At 42.2% G+C, this 19,199-nt stretch overlaps 1 protein-coding gene across 1 annotated transcript in view; it reads left to right on the top strand.

Moving 5' to 3' along the window:
* LOC134400659 (neuronal acetylcholine receptor subunit alpha-7-like) overlaps positions 1-19,199 on the top strand; it is a 113,043-nt gene that overhangs the window by 47,234 nt on the left and 46,610 nt on the right. Inside the window, exons 3-4 of the mRNA XM_063129121.1 lie at positions 16,037-16,081; positions 17,929-18,038. Of these exons, the coding sequence (XP_062985191.1) occupies positions 16,037-16,081; positions 17,929-18,038 (155 nt within the window). The remainder of the gene's footprint in view (positions 1-16,036; positions 16,082-17,928; positions 18,039-19,199) is intronic.

Below are 19,199 nucleotides of genomic sequence, written 5' to 3'. Positions count from 1 at the left end.
CTATGGGAATTCTATTTTATTTATTTACAATTTTTATATACTGCTCCCCATTCAGAATTCCAGAGTGGTGGACAAAATAAAATAAGAATAAAAACAGAATAAGAACACATTAATAGTATGTTTTAAAATGAATATGAAAATATGTTTTAAGGAGGAGTGTGCCCCCCCCCCCGTGTTACCCTCACCCCTGCCTGTTCTGCTCTCTTGTCTGGCAGTGGAGGCAACTTGACTGCTCTAAGGATTGATCTAGAAAACAGGAAGGAAGGAACTTAGCAGCTCCTTCTTCCAGCAGCTGCATAAAGAGTTTCGCTTCATGCCAAGGTCTGGAGACCCTCAGCTGCTGCTTGTCTTATAGCAGCAGCAAATCCAGGAGGAAGTACCATATTCACAATTTGAGAATTTAGGACTTAAAAGAGAACTCTGAGCTCACTGCCTGCACCCTGGTCATTCAGACTACAATGCTCATGCTTGTGATACATCAGGTCCGCCTCTCTTTCACAGAGTATGTTAGAGAGAGAGAGAGAGAGAAATAGTTTGGTATTTATATAAATAGGAATTTTATAGCATAGACCCTGTTGACCCTGTGTTTTCATTCTGGGTTTCATGGTTTTGGTTGTAGTGATGGTAAGTGATGAAAGAATTCGCATGGCATATGGTGCTTCCAGATGAGGCTTTGTGTTCAGATGATGATGGCATCTTCCATTTGTAACTCTCTCATTTTCTCCACTATTTCTTCTGAATTTTTGCTTACCAAAAAACACTTAAGGAGGAAAGTCCAGAATAGCTGTGCAATGCCTTTTAACTGATAGTGCTAGCTAGGAGCTGTTTGGAAGCACATTGGGTCTTTTGAATAACTGTGTCAGCAGACATTGATGCCCTTGGATTTCTCTTACTTGTTTTGCTTGCTTACAGGCTATGAAATTCTCAGTGATATTTTCCTATAACAGCAGTCCCTTTTATAAGTGATTACTCTTATCTATAAAACTGATTACAAGTTCATGTGTTGAGAGTCCAGGTGCTGTCTGTTGGCTGGCAGTGTCAACAAGAGGCCATTCCATTCTATGATATAGTTTAGGGTGACCATATTTGGGAAACCAAAAAAGAGGACACCTAGTGTGTGTGTGGGGAAGCAGCTTTCTGAGTCCTGCAGAAAGTACGTTATTTCCCCGCCACCTTAAAGAACCCGATTGGAGTGGAGGAGGGCAAAGGATTTCATTCTGCACCACCACCATCCACTCCAATTGGGGCCTTTTCTATAATGTCCACGAATGACCCACTTTCCCCTTTAAGACCTCAATTGAAGCTCGGGGTGGGGGAATGATGTGCCTCAAGAAAGCATGTCATTCCCTCCTGCCATGCTAATGGCAGCCTTAAAGGGGAAGGTGTGTCATTCCAGGACATTATTGAAAATTATAGAAAATCCCCCCTGACACCATGGAAAGAACAAAAACTAGGACAAATCCGGGGAAATCCTGACAGTTGGTCACCCTAATATAGTTTCCAGATACAGTTGCATATAACTAGAAGTTGCATGCAGCTGGGGGCCTGAGTATGGATGAAGATGCATATTCCCATATGCATGGCAAGGCAAATAGGATGACACATCCTGCAGCCTGAATGGCGATCTCATCAGATCCCTAGGGTCACCAACTGAGCAGAAAAAAAGTTTTGGCTTGCTCTTATCCTGTGATGTGCAGAAATCCTGATGTGTGAAGCTTTTCATAGCATGGACATAACACCCTCACCAAAAACTGCTATTTAGAGTCAGCATACCTCTGTATACTAAATACTTGAGACAAAAAATGGAGCAAGACTTTCATGCTTTGCTGTTGCCTTCCCACCCCCGTTCTGTCCATGATGATTCAAAGAGCTTTATCTCACCAGCACTATATACTGTGCAATCACTGCGAATTGCGTGCAAAGGACTCCTAAGTGTTCCAGTTTATAATCTGCTTTTATTGTGAAGTACTCTGAAGTTTTCCAGTTTATAATCTGCTTTGACTGTGAAGTACTCCCATGCATCCTGCTTTAATTGTGCTATAAAGCCAAAAGACCCTACCTATTTTGCTACTAGTTTTGGAGCGAATCATTTGTTGTTTTCTGAATGGCCTCTGGGGGCACAGGAGCAGGATTTGATACTCTTACGCTTCAAATTAAACAAATGCTTACATCTCGTGTGGTGCAGAGTGGTAAAGCAGCAGTTTCTGTAGCCGAAACTCTCCCCATGGCCTGAGTTCGATCCCAGCGGAAGCTGGTTCTCAGGCAACCGGCTCGAGTCGACTCAGCCTTCCATCCTCCCGAGGTCGGTAAAATGAGTACCCAGCTAGCTGGGGGAAAGGTAATAATGCCCGGGGAAGGCAACGGCAAACCACCCTGCTATAAGGCCTGCCAAGAAAACGTCAGCGAAAGCTGGTGTCCCTCCAAGAGTCAGTAATGACTCAGTGCTTGCACGAGAGGGTGTAAGTTTTAAAGATAAAGACATCAAAATTGGCACAGTAATAGATATTAAGGAGAGCTTTAAGCATACCAAATTTGAATCGGATTGGGTCATCTGTTGATTTTTTAATGATTTTTGTACATTTCCCCCCTTAAACCCTTTTCCTGGTATGCAAAGGATCTTAGGAGCGCTGCCGCCCGGGGTGTGATTTAGCTAACAATAACAACTGCGACAGCTTAGCGCTGTAGGGGATAATTCGAGGGAAACAGGTACGTGGGATGAAGCTTAAAATGTAACCCAAGCAAGCTCCCTGTTACAAGGGAAGGCAAGCAAGTTTAATGGTCTGAAGCCTCAGCTCTGTAGCATTTCAGAAACATTACAGACTTACCTTCTAGACATCAAAGGTATTCATGGAATTATTATTTTCAAGATAGACTATTTAATTCAGCATACAAAGGAGAAGAAGCTGCCTTTGGCAAGCAACTCTGACCCCTTTGACCCCTTTTGACAACCTGCCACATACCATGCAATGATGCATGTAACCTGGTCCACTCAAGACTATCAATGCAGGCACAAAGCTGAGTGCATGGTCTTGGTAATGAGCATGCTATATGCAAAGCGTCAAAGTAGTGAGCTAGAAGAGAAGGTGTAAAAAATCTGGGTGTCACGTTTAATTTTTGCTGGCTGTAGTCAAGAACATCCGATGAATTGAAAGTTTTCAACAAAGACGAATTCAACATCTGGTCTCTTTAATTCAGGAGACATTCCATTCAATGTGGAACTGTTGGAAATCAAAGTATAAAAATAACATTTGTAGCAGAGCACACAGAGAGGAATTGCACATCCGAATCAGATTCCTGCAACATACAGGTCCTTCTTCCATGTTGTTAAAATACATTTGACCACATGGGGGCAATGACACAAAATGGCTTTAATTATTATTATTATTATTATTATTATTATTATTATTTATTTATTTATTTATATAGCACCATCAGTGTACATGGTGCTGTACAGAGTAAAACAGTAAATAGCAAGACCCTGCCGCATAGGCTTACAATCTAAAAAATCATAGTAAAACAATAAGGAGGGGAAGAGAATGCAAACAGGTACAGGGTAGGGTAAGCAGGCACAGGGTAGGGTAAAACTAACAGTAGAAAGTAACAGTAGAAGTCTGCACAACATCAAGTTTTAAAAGCTTTAGGAAAAAGAAAAGTTTTTAGTTGAGCTTTAAAAGCTGCGGTTGAACTTGTAGTTCTCAAATGTTCTGGAAGAGCGTTCCAGGCGTAAGGGGCAGCAGAAGAGAATGGACGAAGCCGAGCAAGGGAAGTAGAGGCCCTTGGGCAGGCGAGAAACATGGCATCAGAGGAGCGAAGAGCACGAGCGGGGCAATAGTGTGAGATGAGAGAGGAGAGATAGGAAGGAGCTAGACCGTGAAAAGCTTTGAAGGTTAACAGGAGAAGTTTATATTGGATTCTGTAGTGAATTGGAAGCCAATGAAGAGATTTCAGAAGCGGAGTAACATGGTCGGAGCGGCGAGCCAAGAAGATGATCTTTGCGGCAGAGTGGTGAACAGAAACCAGCGGACTGATGTGAGAAGAAGGAAGGCCAGAGAGAAGAAGGTTGCAGTAGTCCAACCGTGAAATAACCAGCGCATGAACAAGCATTTTGGCAGAAGAGACAGACAAAAATGATCGAATCCTGGCAATATTATACAGGAAAAATCGACAAGATTTAGCTACTGCCTCAATATGGGACATGTGGTGTAGGGAAAGGTGGGATTTTCATTTCAGATTCATTTTGATAAGAATTTACTAAAATTCACGAAGTTCTCCATATTTAGAACAAAAAGAACATCAAATGTGGGAGAAACCAGAACTGACTGAATTGTCCATCCAGGCCAAGGCTTTGAGTGCTTTGCTCTTAAAAGTCTGTTTTTGAATCCCTGTATATTCAACTAAATGTTAGTGCTGATTAGGGTTTTCACCACTTTATTTCTGATAGGCTCTTTAATATGGCAGGTGAACCCATCATTGGCTTCTCCATTCTTTGAATAGTTATATCTATTAAATTTGGTTGATGCATAGGGGTGAGAATTTTGTTTCAGTTTGCTTTTGATAAAAATTTACCAAGGGGTTGCCTTCACCGTGCTGCTTTGCCACCACTTTGGAGAAACCCCCGTGGTTTCTCTGCTGCGGGGTGGGGGTGGGGTAAGAAATCCCCATGGCAGACAGGAATGCTCCCAGCTTCAAGGTGCAGTGAGGACACCATCAAGCACAATGGGGCAAAAATCCCCCAGGCGCATCCGTCGGGGCCCAGGAAGGCTGGCCACAGGGTCATCCACTGCCCTCATGGATCAAGGCAGATATTTGCCCCATTGCTAATTCTGGGGGATGTATATATGCCCTGTGAACCCCGTTATGGCAGCAGAGAGGTGCTACATCATTTATTTGACATAGCCATCAATTTGCATCCACCACAGGGGTTCCCAGCAAAACTGCAGAAAGGCTGATGGAGGCTTTTCCATTTAATGTGAGGTTACCACCTTCTTCACACCATCTGTTGATGGTGTCCTCTAGGCATGTGCTCCGCTCCGATTAGAAGCGCAGAAGCAGGAGCGAATTCGCCTGCTCCGCCTTGCCCAGAGGCGGAGTAGAAGCGGACCGCGGACCCCTAGAAGCAAGGCGAAGAGAAGCGACCATTTTTCAGAGCTCCTCTTTCAGGCGGACTGCTCCGGTTGCCATCTTGAAACATTTCGCCCATAGGATTGCATTGCGGAAAACAATCGGGGATAACTGGGTTGTTTTTGAAGCTATCGTTCTGAAAATTCTTGTGCTCAGAGAGTCATGGATGGGGGTCATTTTGAGACTACTCTCACCTCTCTGCGTCGTGCAGGTCGCACGCTAGAATTTTTTTAAAAATCGGGTAAACAAACATTACAAACAGGGACAGCACGGGTCAAACGGCGGTTTTCGCCCATAGGATTGCATTGCGGAAAAGAATCGGGGATAATTGGGTTCTTTTTTAAGCTATCGTTCTGAAAATTCTTGTGCTCAGAGAGTCGTGGATGGGGGTCATTTTGAGACTACTCTCAACTTTCTGCGTCCTGTGGTTCACGTGCAATATTTTTTAAAAAAATCAGGTACATTTACAATACAAATGATAGGGTAAACCGGCTGCGGCACGGCGGGGTTTATTTGAAGCGATGACAGGCACATTCAACTCCCAATCCTGATGAGAATTGATCTCCTCATGAAGCATCCTCCAATCCCAGCGTTCAAGGGGGGGGGGACTAAGGCAGAGTCATCCTGAGATCTTTGAGCTCTCAGCGTCTTGTGGGTCTGGCGTTCGTTGGGAGAGGGTCTACTTAGCTAGCTGCTGCTGTGTACTTTGGAGATAGATTAGGATTTTAGCTTGGCATGTGTGTTTGTTTGCTTCTTTCTGACTTTTTGCTTAGTTTGCTCTGTGTTTTTCCCTTACTTTGATTTAATATAAACTTTATTTTTAAATTTTGGAGTGTGTGTTTGTTTGGTTGGTTCGTTTCCCCCCTCCCCTCTCTTAAAGCCTGATTGTGTGCACTGCTTTTGTGAAGTGCAACAGCCACAGATTGAGCATTTTGGGGAAAGCATACACACACTTCTTGTCCCATTTCCCTACATTTAGTAATATTCTTAAATATATTATTCTATTCTTATACATGGACACATGGATAAGCTATCATGGTGCCGAGTTTGAGGTTTCTAACGTGCAAATTGACGGAGCTATCGAAAGGGGTGTGAATTAGGGTTATGGGTGGTGCGTTAGAGGTTAGAGAGACGTTAGAGGTCAGGGGATGATGGGACTGCCTTGAGTCTGGGCGTCATGGATAAGCTGTCATGGTGCCGAGTTTGAGGTTTCTAACGTGCAAATTGACGGAGCTATCCCAAGGGGTCTGAATGGGGTGCCCGATTTTCATAAATTCCCCAAAAATCAGGGGATGATGGGATTGCCTTGAAACTTGGCGTGCTTGTGTATACGTCCATGAGGTGTCATGGTGCCAAACGTGAGGTTTCTAACTTGAACAGAAAAAAAAGTTGTTTACTTTTTTAGCTTTCAATGCTTTCCTTTCAAGGGAAAATGGAGCTCCGATCCGGATCCGGAGCTCCGAGCGGAGCGGATCTGGAAGTGAAGTGGAGCGGGGGGTCCGTGCACACCCCTAGTGTCCTCACTGCACCTTGAAGCTGGGGGCATTCCTGTCTGCCATGGGGATTTCTCACCCCCACCCCACAGCAGAGAAAATCACATGTTTTCCCATCCACCCTAATGGCAGCCATTAGCATTCTGGGAGAATTGTGCATGCTTTGCCTCCCCACCCACACCAATCGTGGCCTTAAAGGCCCTCTAAATCCAGGGGCCTCTGGAAAGTGTGCATTGCCGAGTGCTTAGCCAGGCCAGCTCTCAGTACAGGGCCAGCTGGGCAGCGCTTGTTAAATTCGTGGGGCAGGCGCCCCATGACTTCTTTATTCTTTACCCAGAATTCGCAAAGTCCTTCCTTTTGGGGAGAGAAAGAACTATAGATTTAAAAGCATTCTAATGTGAGAGAAAACAAAACTGACAACTTGAAATCCTCCTTCTCCACATGTTGGCTTATCTCTGACATTAAAAATTAAAGAAAAGGAAGCCTGAAATACGCACAGGGGGAAGTTAGATTAGTAAGGCCCAACACATTTTGAATCAAGAGACTCTAACTCGGGACAACTGAATCCATTACTTCACTGGAATTGCTGAAAGAGTCTTAGGGCACATCTACACCAAGCAGGATATTCCACTATGAAAGTGGCATATAAAAGACAGGAGCCACATTACTGCTTTATAGTGGTATTGAAGTGCACTGACAGCTGTTGGGGCCCATTGACACATAACATATACCACTTTCATACTGCTATATCCTGCTTGGTGTGGCTCCTGCCTTTTATATACCGCTTTCATAGTGCAATATCCTGCTTGGTATAGATGAGCCCTTATACTCTCCTTCCCTTCCACCCCTCCCTATGATTCCCTGGCTTGTATCCCTGCCACAGTGCCACTGGCCCCAGGATTATTATTATTATTGTTATTATTATTATTATTTATTTATTTATTTATTTATTTATTTATTTATATAACACCATCAATGTACATGGTGCTGTACAGAGTAAAACAGAAAATCGCAAGACCCTGCCGCATAGGCTTACAATCTAATAAAATCATAGTAAAGCAATAAGGAGGGGAAGAGAATGCAAACAAGCACTGGGTAGGGTAAACAGGCACAGGGTAGGGTAAAACTAACAGTATAAAGTCCAGGCAGCATCAAGTTTTAAAAGCTTTAGGAAAAAGAAAAGTTTTTAGCTGAGCTTTAAAAGCTGCGATTGAACTTGTGGATCTCAGATGTTCCGGAAGAGCTTTCCAGGCGTAAGGGCAGCAGAGAAAAATGGGCGAAGCCGAGCAAGGGAAGTAGAGACCCTTGGGCAGGCGAGATACATGGCATCAGAGGAGCGAAGAGCACGAGCGGGGCAATAGTGTGAGATGAGAGAGGAGAGATAGGAAGGAGCTAGACCATGAAAAGCTTTGAAGGTCGACAGGAGAAGTTTATATTGGATTCTGAAGTGAATTGGAAGCCAATGGAGAGATTTCAGAAGTGGAGTAACATGGTCAGAGCGGCGAGCCAGGAAGATGATCTTAGCGGCAGAGTGGTGGACAGAAACCAATGGACTGATTTGAGAAGAAGGAAGGCCAGAGAGAAGAAGGTTGCAGTAGTCCAACCGTGAAATAACCAGTGCATGAACAAGCGTCTTGGCAGAAGAGACAGACAGAGATGACATAGTTGATGGTTTCATTCATATGTTATGATAGGAGATAAGTGGCTACAGTCTTGTATCTCTTCTTCTTCTGTCCTCCTCCGCTCCACCCCCCAGTAATACATAGCCAAACAAAGCAAACAAGATGACATCCCTGTCTTCCACTTTTCCTCCACCCCCACAAGCAGCACCCAGTGAACTGGAGCTGAGGAGACTCTGCGCATTTTAATGTCATGGCAGTCCAACTGTTTCATTCCATGTCATCAAGCAGATTTGAGGGGTGCTGATTTTGGCAACTTACACATCTCTGTGATGTCTTGTTCTGCGTTATTCTATAGTTCTGAACATGGAGGAAACATTCAAACATTTTCCAGTGTTTTCTTAGGGAAGGTAATCTGCATGCAATCTTTTCATTAGCAGCATAGTATTGGTTTAGTTGGTCGTCTTTCTCTTCTAAGGTGTGTGGTCAGCTGTGGCTTTATTCCATGTGCGAGTGGTATGATATCCCAAAACTCTAGTGCTGCTGTTGACCTCAGGTTAGTTTTTGGCGTTAGTGACAGGTAGTCCTAATTTCCAGAGGGTAGTTGTGTTAGTCTGTTAAGGCAAAAATGGCAAAGAGCTTTGTGGCAAAGACAAACATATTGGCCAACGAGACCACATCACGTCAGTCCTTTTCAAACTTCACTGGCTGCCAGTCCAGGTCCGGGCCCGATTCAAAGTGGTGGTATTAACATTTGAAGCCCTAAACGGCTTGGGGCCAGGCTATCTGAAGGAACGCCTCCTCCCATATGTACCTGCCTGGACCCTAAGGTCATCCTCAGGGGTCCTTCTCCATGAACCCCTGCCAAAGGAAGTGAGGCAGGTGGCTACCAGGAGGAGGGCCTTCTCTACTGTGGCACCCCAGCTGTGGAATGAGCTCCCTAAGGAGGTTCGCCTGGCATCTACACTATATTCTTTCAGACACAAGGTGAAGACCTTTTTATTCTCCCAGCATTTTAACAGTGTATAAATTCAATTTTAACTTTGCTGTTTTAAATTTGTATTTCTGTACTGCTGCTGATTTTATCCTGGTTGTGCTTTTATATTGTATTTTATATCATGTTTTTATACTGTTTGTTTTATATGGTTTTAATTTTTGTGAACTGCCCAGGGAGATTCGGCTATTGGGCCGTATAAAAGCACAATAAGTAAATAAGTAAATAAATAAATAAATAAATAAATAAATAATATTTATTCTGGCATAAGCTTTTGTGGACTCTAGCCCACTTCATCAGCCAGACAGACTGAGACCTCTGCAAGACAGCAGGAGCTGGGGTTACAGAAAATAACATTGCACTGAGGATTTGGGCAACTTGAAAGGCTTTTACAAATGTTTGTGTGTGTTTTTCAATGCTGAGCTCCGCAGTGACCTTGAGTCAGAGGAGTTCTTATTGCTATCCACACACATCTGCTGTGCTGGCAATGATGAGATAGAATCATTGTGCTACTTCATCTTAAACCAGAGGAAGCAATAAAGAGAATGATTAAAAAGAAAAAAGGAAAGGGTAGCAGTTGTTACCTTCTAGGAGGAAAAAAGGTCTGATTCACAAAGAGCAACAGTAGCACAGTAGCTTTATAAATAAATTCTTTTAGGAATTTGGAATAATAGTACTAGCATTTCATAGCAGAATAACTATGTATAACGAAAAAGTACAAGCCTTTGAGGTCAGCAGCACTCTTCTTCAAGCTGGATAAGCAAAACAAAAAAGATGGGAGGGGAGAGCATAGGGAGAAGTTTTCTCTTTGATATGCTTGGATTACTGCAATATGTGCTCCGTGGGGCTGCCTTTGAACACTGTTCAGAAATCCCCACTGCTTCAGAATGCTGCAGACAGGTCCAGTTATTGGGGGCAAATGGGCACAATTCATAGGACCAAGTTACTTGTCATGTCTAACCCTACTGCCCCTATTTTGGGAGAAGGTGTTTCAGGTAATCAATCAGAATCAGATTCAGACCTAGAGGAGGCGGTGCCAGACACCAACCAAACTGTACCAGTGGGGGAAGAAGCTCTCACGGGCGATTCCCCATCTAGGAGTCAGTCTTCTCCAGAGCTTATCTCCTCAAGGCCAAATCCTACACGTTCAGTGGGAAGTGAGGTTTCTGCCGGAGGTGAGCATCCTGACAAGCTAGCTGATGCTAGGATCCGCCGGAAGCTCAAATGCACGGGGCGGAAGGAAGGCGTGAGAAAGTCAGTTCGATTATGCCAGAACCTGCCTCCGCACCAGGCTCTCTGAAGTTACGGCTTTTGGGAAGTGGCTTCCTATTCTTCTTGAGCGGACAATTGTCTTGCTTAGTTTCCATAGTTTTGCCTAGGGGGACGTTTCCAAGAGGTTAGACTCTCTTCAGTTAGAAGAGACATTTGTTGCTTAATAAAAGCTTTGTGGATTACTTAGCAAGCCTCATCATTTGCCTCCCATCGAAAGCAGGAGTTTTCTGAGAAACACGACACTACTCAAAGGACCTCCTTCTCATTTAAGCAGGCATTTGACTTATAGAGCTATTTGTTTTCTCAGCTGGTCTTTGATTTTAATTTAACAATGTTTAAACTACTTGCTGTTTTTATATATTTTTACTTGAGCTTTAGATGGTTTATAGACTTTGTTCACGTTATTTTTTATTGTGAAATTTGCTGCTGTTAGCTTCCTTGGGTATAGGGTGGCCATGTATCCTCTTTTAAAGGGCTACCAGTGGACCATCCTCTCTTTGAAGGTGTCCTGTATTTGAAGGGCAGGCCTTTCCAATTCCAAGTTAATGAACCATAAGGATTGTTGTGCATCAGCAGTTAGCACCCAAACAGTAGACTGAACAGATAGGCACACAGGTCATCTGGTCACAGTCTTCCATCATCATCATCATCATCATTATTATTATTATTATTATTATTATTTATTTATTTATTTATATAGCACCATCAATGTACATGGTGCTGTACAGATTATACACAGTAAATAGCAAGACCCTGCCGCATAGGCTTACAATCTAATAAAGTTGTAGTAAACAATAAAGAGGGAAGGAGAATGCAAACAGGCACAGGGAAGTGTAAACAGGCGCCGGGTAGGGTGAAGCTAACAGTATGGAGTCAGAACAAACTCAATATTTAAAAGCTATAGGGAAAAGAAAAGTTTTTAGCTGAGTTTTAAAAGCTGTGATTGAGTTGGTAGTTCTCAAGTGTTCTGGAAGAGCGTTCCAGGCGTAAGGGGCAGCAGAAGAAAAAGGACGAAGCCGAGTAAGGGAAGTGGAGGTCCTGGGGCAGGCGAGAAGCATGGCATCAGAGGAGCGGAGAGCACGAGCGGGGCAATAGTGTGAGATGAGAGAGGAGAGATAGGCAGGAGCTAGACCGTGAAGAGCTTTGAAGGTCAGCAGGAGAAGTTTATATATTTCTGATGAAATTATAACAATTATTTCTAAATGTGCATCTATACATATAAGTTAACATATGCAGATTTTTTGCAAATCAGTTACTTCTTTTGTCTGGTGGATTTTTTTGGGCGGGGTGACGCATTTCAGCTTTTTTTGGCAATTCGTAAGTAGCCACTCTACATACAAATGTTCTTCTTCACACAGTGCATAGTTAAATTATGGAACTCACTACCACAAGATGTAGTGATGGCCACTAATTTGGATGGCTTTAAAAGGGGGTTGGATAAATTCCTGGAAGAGAAGACTATCTATGGCTACTAGCCCTGATAGTTGTGTGCTATCTCTAGTATTTGAGGCAGTAAGCCTTTGTGCAACAGTTGCTGGGGAACATGGGTGGAAGTGGTCTCTGGCTGACAGCTGGTTGGCCACGGTGTGAACAGAGTGCTGGACTAGATGGACTCTCGGTCTGATCCAGCATGGCTCTTCTTATGTTCTTATGTAATAAATATGTGTAAGGAGTCATTCGGTCATTCATTTATACTGTTAGTTTTACCCTACCCTGTGCCTGTTTGCATTCTCTTCCCCTCCTTATTGTTTCATTATGATTTTATTAGAATGTAAGCCTATGCGGCAGAGTCTTGCTATTTACTGTTTTACTCTGTACAGCACCATGTACATTGATGGTGCTATATAAAGTAATAATAATAATAATAATAATAATAATAATAATAATAATTTGTTTGGAGTAGTATTCAGTACTGTGAGTACCCTAGTAAAGACTGAATCCAGATCTACACCTAGAAGGATATAACACTTTGAAAAAGGTTTGAAAACAGTATATGGAATGTGTCCTGGGCCCCAAGAGTTGTCAATACTGTTATAAACCAGTAATGTAGATCCTGCCCTGGTATATCACTCAGAAGCAAATTTACCACCTTGGTGAGAACTAAGCAAATATGCCAAGGTTTTGCTTGTGTCCTGAAATTCCCCTGTTCCCTTGAGGTTGTCCGTCACAGGATTACGTGGATATCTATTTTCTGGAAGGTGGAGATCTTCCTGTAAATGAAAGTAGGAATGCTGGGAAAAGTTCTTAAAAGGATTTTGTTGTAAAATGTAGGAATAGTAGCAGCTAAAGCTGGAGTACATGAACCTTTTGAGCCATGCTTGCATTATAAATGAAAGTGGTGCCAGAGTGAATTAATGCTTAATAAAGCCGAGGTAATTGGGCATGTGAATAAGCTCACATACACTTTGAAGTTTTTCCAAAGCTGGAATTGAAATTGCAGGGGAAATACCAATGGGAAATAAGTTGTAATTGGCTACATGGTATTAACACTTGATTCAAATGAATGTATGGGAAATATTATTACAGTTTAGAAACTGTGGTCCAACATGGAGAAAAGAATTTAAACAAGAAAGAAAAAAGAAAGAAAAACAATTTATTAATATAAATAGGAAAGCAAATACAGAGAGCAAACTAAGAGCCACAATGTCAGTCTTTAATTAAGATGCAGGTAGAGTATGATCTACTTAAACAGAAACATTGTATGTATCCTGAACTCAGGATACAACTGGTATGAGCCTATCCCAATAATTCATTCCAGAACTACTGATGAATGTGTGGTGGGTGTATTTGAGAGACACCATTATTGATATAACTCAACCAGTGTTAAACACCATTGATTTCAATGGTAGAGTTAGGCTGCAATCCTATGCCCATTTAATTGCGATTAAAAGTTGCATTGCGCTCCTGAGTAAACATGCATCCGATTGCTCTGTTAAGCATTGACTTATTCCTCTCACTGAACTCACTGGGCTTTATTGTGGCTCACATCTTTTAAAAAAGAATTTAACAACGGACCCAGGATTTCCTGTGACATCTCAAATGTACATTTTGAGGTGGTACTGTTCCACGACAGCTATACCATATACATTTCCCTAATATTTGAGTTAAGTTCTTTCTGCACCTAAGGATTATCCCAGGAAAATGGAGGGATCGTCCCTGCCTGCTCCCAGGATCCCCTGTGTGTCATTTGCATGCACAGGGATGACCCCGGGACGATCCCTGGAAAAAAGGCAGGTGTAGAAACAGCCGAAGTCTCACTATACAGAGAGTTTCTGTTTTTATGGTTTGGAGTAAATACTCACAGGCAGCAAAAGACTACGAAGATGTAAGTTTAATTCAGTGCCAGTTTTAGGTTATTGACGGCCCTTGAGCAAGACACCTTCATTCCCTCAGTGAGTCTACTTGCTCCTTCTCTTTCTTACCATTGCTACCCCTTGATTGCTTGACAAGCAGAGAGTAAGTAGGCAGTGGTATCTTATGCTCCTCCTCACCACTCCAGGAGGCTCTTGTCAGTGGGCCCTTGCTGGGGTGTCCATGCCTACTTTTTATGTCATCCCTGGAATAATTGCTGGTCTTCTAAATTATAGCATATCATCTTGTTTATCATAGCTTTTGTGTTTGTGCCGACATATCATGAAATGTTTATACAGTGAGTTTTATTTCTTTATTTAAAATGATTTTTAGGCTACCTTTAAGGGTATATTGGTAGATTTATTCATCTCGTCCTATTTGTGTAGTTTACAGAGCTGCACATGCAGATAGATTTCTCGTAGGACTCAGAGGAAACCTTTAACTTTAATGTCCATCTTCTCCTCTGCTGGACACATGTAATGCCAGGCCCATTGCAACAGACCTCGCCATTACATGTATCAGAGCCCACGTATGTCTTTCATATATGGATGCATCAGCTGCTGCTCCTCTACAACAGGAGTTGGCTGAAGGTAGATCAGGATCTACTGGTAGATCTCTCAGCAGTTGGCAGTAGAATCATAGAATCATAGAATAGCAGAGGGGCCTACAAGGCCATTGAGTCCAACCCCCTGCTCAATGCAGGAATCCACCCTAAAGCATCCCTGACAGATGGTTGTCCAGCTGCCTCTTGAAGGCCTCTAGTGTGGAGAGCCCACAACCTCCCTAGGTAACTGGTTCCATTGTCGTAGTACTCTAACAGTCAGGAAGTTTTTCCTGATGTCCAGCTGGAATCTGGCTTCCTTTAACTTGAGCCTGTTATTCCGTGTCCTGCACTTTGGGAGGATCGAGAAGAGATCCTGGCCCTCCTCTGTGTGGCAACCTTTTAAGTCTTCTCCATCTTCTCCAGGCTAAACATGCCCAGTTCTTTCAGTCTCTCTTCATAGGGCTTTGTTTCCAGACCCCTAATCATCCTGGTTGCCCTCCTCTGAACACGCTCCAGCTTGTCTGCGTCCTTCTCCCAGTTGTCTAATAGCAAGAACTAAAAATACCTCCCCACACCCCTAAATTAGGTTGCTGAAAAAGAATCCTGGCAGGGGTTGGGGGACCAGACATTGATTTTTGTGTGAAAGGACTTAAAACCTAGGTTATGTTACTGATCAGAAATTCCTGAGGTGAGCATCTGCTCAGTGGGCAGCTGCTTCTTAATTTGTAGTGTTTCTCCACCAGCTTGAGCAACTATTTTGCACCAGTCTATGGTCAGTGGATCTCGGGGTTCTAGTAAAACTCATCCCACATGCCTAAAATCTGCCCCCTTACTCTACAAGTAGCCTGTGTGCCTCTTTGCCTCACCACTGATTCATGTATGGGAGATGTGCTCAGACTTCCCATTGAGAGTAATATCTAGACATGTTGCAGTGGAGTCAACAGGAGAGGTAGGAAGAGAATCGAGGCTTTACTGAGCTGTGAAAAGATCCACTTGCACACCTCTGTGAGCTGTATACACAAGGGATTATGGATCATACTTTTACTTCTGTGTTAATGGTGCCCTCTAGCCAAATGTTGAGCACTTTTTTTAATGTTATTTCGATACCAAGGCAAGATGTTTAATGCATCTTTACTTCTCCCATTGAAATCAATGGGCCTTAAAAGTGTTTATCTTTGTCTATGCTTTTCATTTGGAACTTGTATTATTGATTTTATTTTGCTGTTCCTTTTTAATTTTTAAAAATAGTTTATAGTGTAATATCCTACAGCTAAGCACTTAATAAATATTGACTGGATTCTGTCACACAGAAATGCTTCCTCACTTAAAATGAATTATATATATATATATATATATATATATATATATATATATATATATATTTCATTGTAGCATTCAGGAACTGCTATCAATAATTTTTCATCAACTGAACATTTTTACAATGCCAGAAAATGGCATTTTACATCATTATTATTATTATTCTACGTGTGTGTGTGTGTAAATAAGAGCACTCAATACTGCAACATTGTATTGTTGTTTCCACTTGTTTATAGCACACACACAGACACCGTCAGCAACCTGTGCATACTTAGATAAAACCTGTTTATTTAAATTATTTTTCCTCCCACCTTTTTTTTTTAAGGATGAAAAGAACCAGGTCTTGATAACAAATGCTTGGCTGCAGATGGTAAGTAATTTTGCCATTATTCCACATAAATGCTGAATGTTATTGAACATTAATTATTGAACATTTATTATTTATCTATAAAAAAAGGGTGAAGGAAGAAAATAAATTCTGGTATATTTAAAAATGATGTTGGTTATGGTCTTTAAATCATGATTTGCTCTTACTTGATTTTAGAGAGCTGAGTAAGTAATTTCCACAAGACACTTTGAGCCAAACTAAATCTGAGGCCAAATGCATAATGCTGTCAAAACTTGCTGCTGTGTTATTCTTGACATCTTCGGAGGAGTGTGGGTGTGGAACTGCTAGTGCAGAACCGGAGTGCAGAGTTTTGTATAGGGGCAAAGCTCCATAAATTAGGGTTCAGTCCTTGTCCCAAATACTTCATGTTTGATTTTGGTTGCCCTCAGTTGTTGGAAATGACATCCTCTAGTCTAAGCAGCTTTCTCTCTGGTTCTGTTTTCTGCTCCTTCAGAAGTGGGAATAGACAAATGTCCTGCTAGCATTGAGAAGATGAGCACTTTTCTGTGTGAACTTGGACATTTTCCATGACTAGGAGCCTGATTTTATAATTTATTTATTTATTTATAGCTCTCTCGGCGGTTTACAAAAGTTAAAAACAGTAAACATTAAAAAGAAATATTCCAAGTTTAAAAACATAAAGAACCAAAACCCAACAGTATCTTATAAAAAAAACAGCTGTTCTCGGCCGGATCTACACTATTGCTTTAAAGCGCTTTAAAGCAGTAGTGTAGATCCGGCCCTGGGGATAATGGATTTTTTCCATTAAAAACAAACTCAGCTCATGTTGTTAAATGCTGTTAAATGCCTGGGAGAAGAGAAAGGTCTTAACCTGGCGCCAAAAAGATAACAATGTTAGGGAGATTGTTCCACAATTGGGGGGCCACCACTGAAAAGGCCCTCTCCCTTGTTGCCATCCTCCGAGCTTCCCTCGGAGTAGGCACTCAGAGGAGGACCTTAGATGTAGAGCGCCGTGAGCGGGTAGGTTCATGTCGGGAGAGGCGTTCTGTCAGGTATTGTGGTCCCAAGCCATGTAAGGCTTTCTGGGTCAAAAGCAGCACCTTGAATTGAGCTCGGAAACGTATATGCAGCCAATGCAAGCAGGCTGGAATTGGTCTTATATGTTCAAACCTTCTGGTTCCAGTTATCAATCTGGCCGCTGCATTTTGCACAAGCTGCAGCTTCCGAACTGTCTTCAAAGGCAGCCCCATGTAGAGCACATTACAGTAATCTAATTTGGAGGTTACCAGAGCATGGACTACTGAAGCTAGGCTATCCCTGTCTAGATAGGGGCATAGCTGGGCCACCGCCCAAAGTTGGTAGAAGGCACTCCGTGCCACTGAGGCCACCTGAGCCTCAGGGGACAGAGATGTTTCTGTGAATGTATGCACTTGCATATTTGTGCAATCGTGCACTTAAACCAGAAGAGATGAGAATCCTGGCACTGAATAGAGTGATATTTAGCCAAAACTGTAGCACTTGGACCTTTTGCTTTAGATCAGAGATGGACAAGTTGTGGCCCTCCAGATGTTTTGGCCCACAACTCCTATGCTGCTACCTAGGGCTGATGGGAATTATAAGCCGAAACATCTGGAGGGGCACAGGTTGCCCACCCATGCTCTAGATAGTCCATTCCACCGTACCATATCAGTGATAAACATCCTCATGATAGTCGCTTCCTATCACTGGCACTGTCTTTTGATGTTTGTGATTACTCATATTCATTCATATTGCAACATTATCTAAATTGTACTAGATGACCTAGAAAGTATTGGAACAGATTTGCCTGCATCCATGGACTTTATTAACAAAACTATCTTTCTCCACAGTATTGGATTGATGCATATTTGTCATGGGATCAGTATGAATATCCTGGAGTTCAGAATTTAAGATTTCCTTCTGATCAGATTTGGGTGCCAGACATTCTTCTGTACAACAGGTAAGGAAGACATGTCTGAGGCTGGATTTCCAAAACTGAGCAAGTTGAAAAATCGCTGGAAATTGGTGTAGCTCCCATAAAGCTTATTGCAATGACTTAAGAAATCAAATAAAACTATCAAATAAAACAATGAGATGAGCTTTGTTTCTCTACAAGCCACATTAATTTTTACATTTTCATCTGCATGTATAATTTGGCTGAGAACCATCCTGTTTTCCAAAACATTTTTTTTGTAGAAACTTTTCTTGGATTGGCTTAGTCTTCAGATTATGATCCTTCAATTAAAGAAATGGGAGACCTGCCCATGAGCTTCCAATATACGAACTTTCCCTTGCCACAGTGCCCTTGCTTTCTGGTGCTTATGAGCCCACCTGCCTTCTCAAATCATTCTTGAGATCCTTGCTCCAGATCCCCTCAATGAAGCAACTAAGAAAATATGTGGAAGGAACAGGGTCTTCTTGATGGTGATCCCAGTATTTTGAAATGACTTGTCCTAGGAAGTGTATTCATGCTGCTCTCTCTTATTTATGTGGCTATACAAGGCACATCTTTTTAGGATGGCTTTTGGACAGTGAGAAGGATATGAATTGGAAATTGTTGCAATTAGGTTAACGATGCTTGATATGGCATACCCCTCTGGAGATGTTATTGTTTATGCCTGTGCTAGTATTCAGTTTAATCTGGATTTTATCCATGCTTTATTATGTGTTTTTTTTTAATGTATACTGTCTTTCATTTGTGTTGTACCCTGCCTCGATCCATTGGGAGAGGTGGGTAACAAATAAATATGTTGTTGTTGTTGTTGTTGTTGTTGTTGTTGGAATCTGCTTTGTCATTGCAGAAAGGTGGGATACAAATATATATTTTTAATATTCAGATTAATTAGTTAAATATTAGGCTGGGAGCTGTATAATACTAGCGGTAATAAACCACAGTAAACAATTTTGAAAATGGAAGGCATATCTAAATTAAATATTATATTGGTTTTCTACCAGTATTAAGTGTTATGTCTTCCCCCAAGGAGCTCTGGGAAACATAGTTTGGTGAGGGTACAGAGCAGTACCAGCACCAGGTTTGACTGGACCTTGGGCAAGATACCCTGGAGGGCCCACAAACACCTCTCTGGTGGTAAGCCCACCCAAACCTTACTGGGGTTGGATG

The sequence above is a fragment of the Elgaria multicarinata genome, chromosome 6, assembly GCF_023053635.1.
Source record: "Elgaria multicarinata webbii isolate HBS135686 ecotype San Diego chromosome 6, rElgMul1.1.pri, whole genome shotgun sequence".
Classification (NCBI taxonomy): domain Eukaryota; kingdom Metazoa; phylum Chordata; class Lepidosauria; order Squamata; family Anguidae; genus Elgaria; species Elgaria multicarinata.
This window is presented reverse-complemented; position numbering and strand designations above follow the sequence as displayed.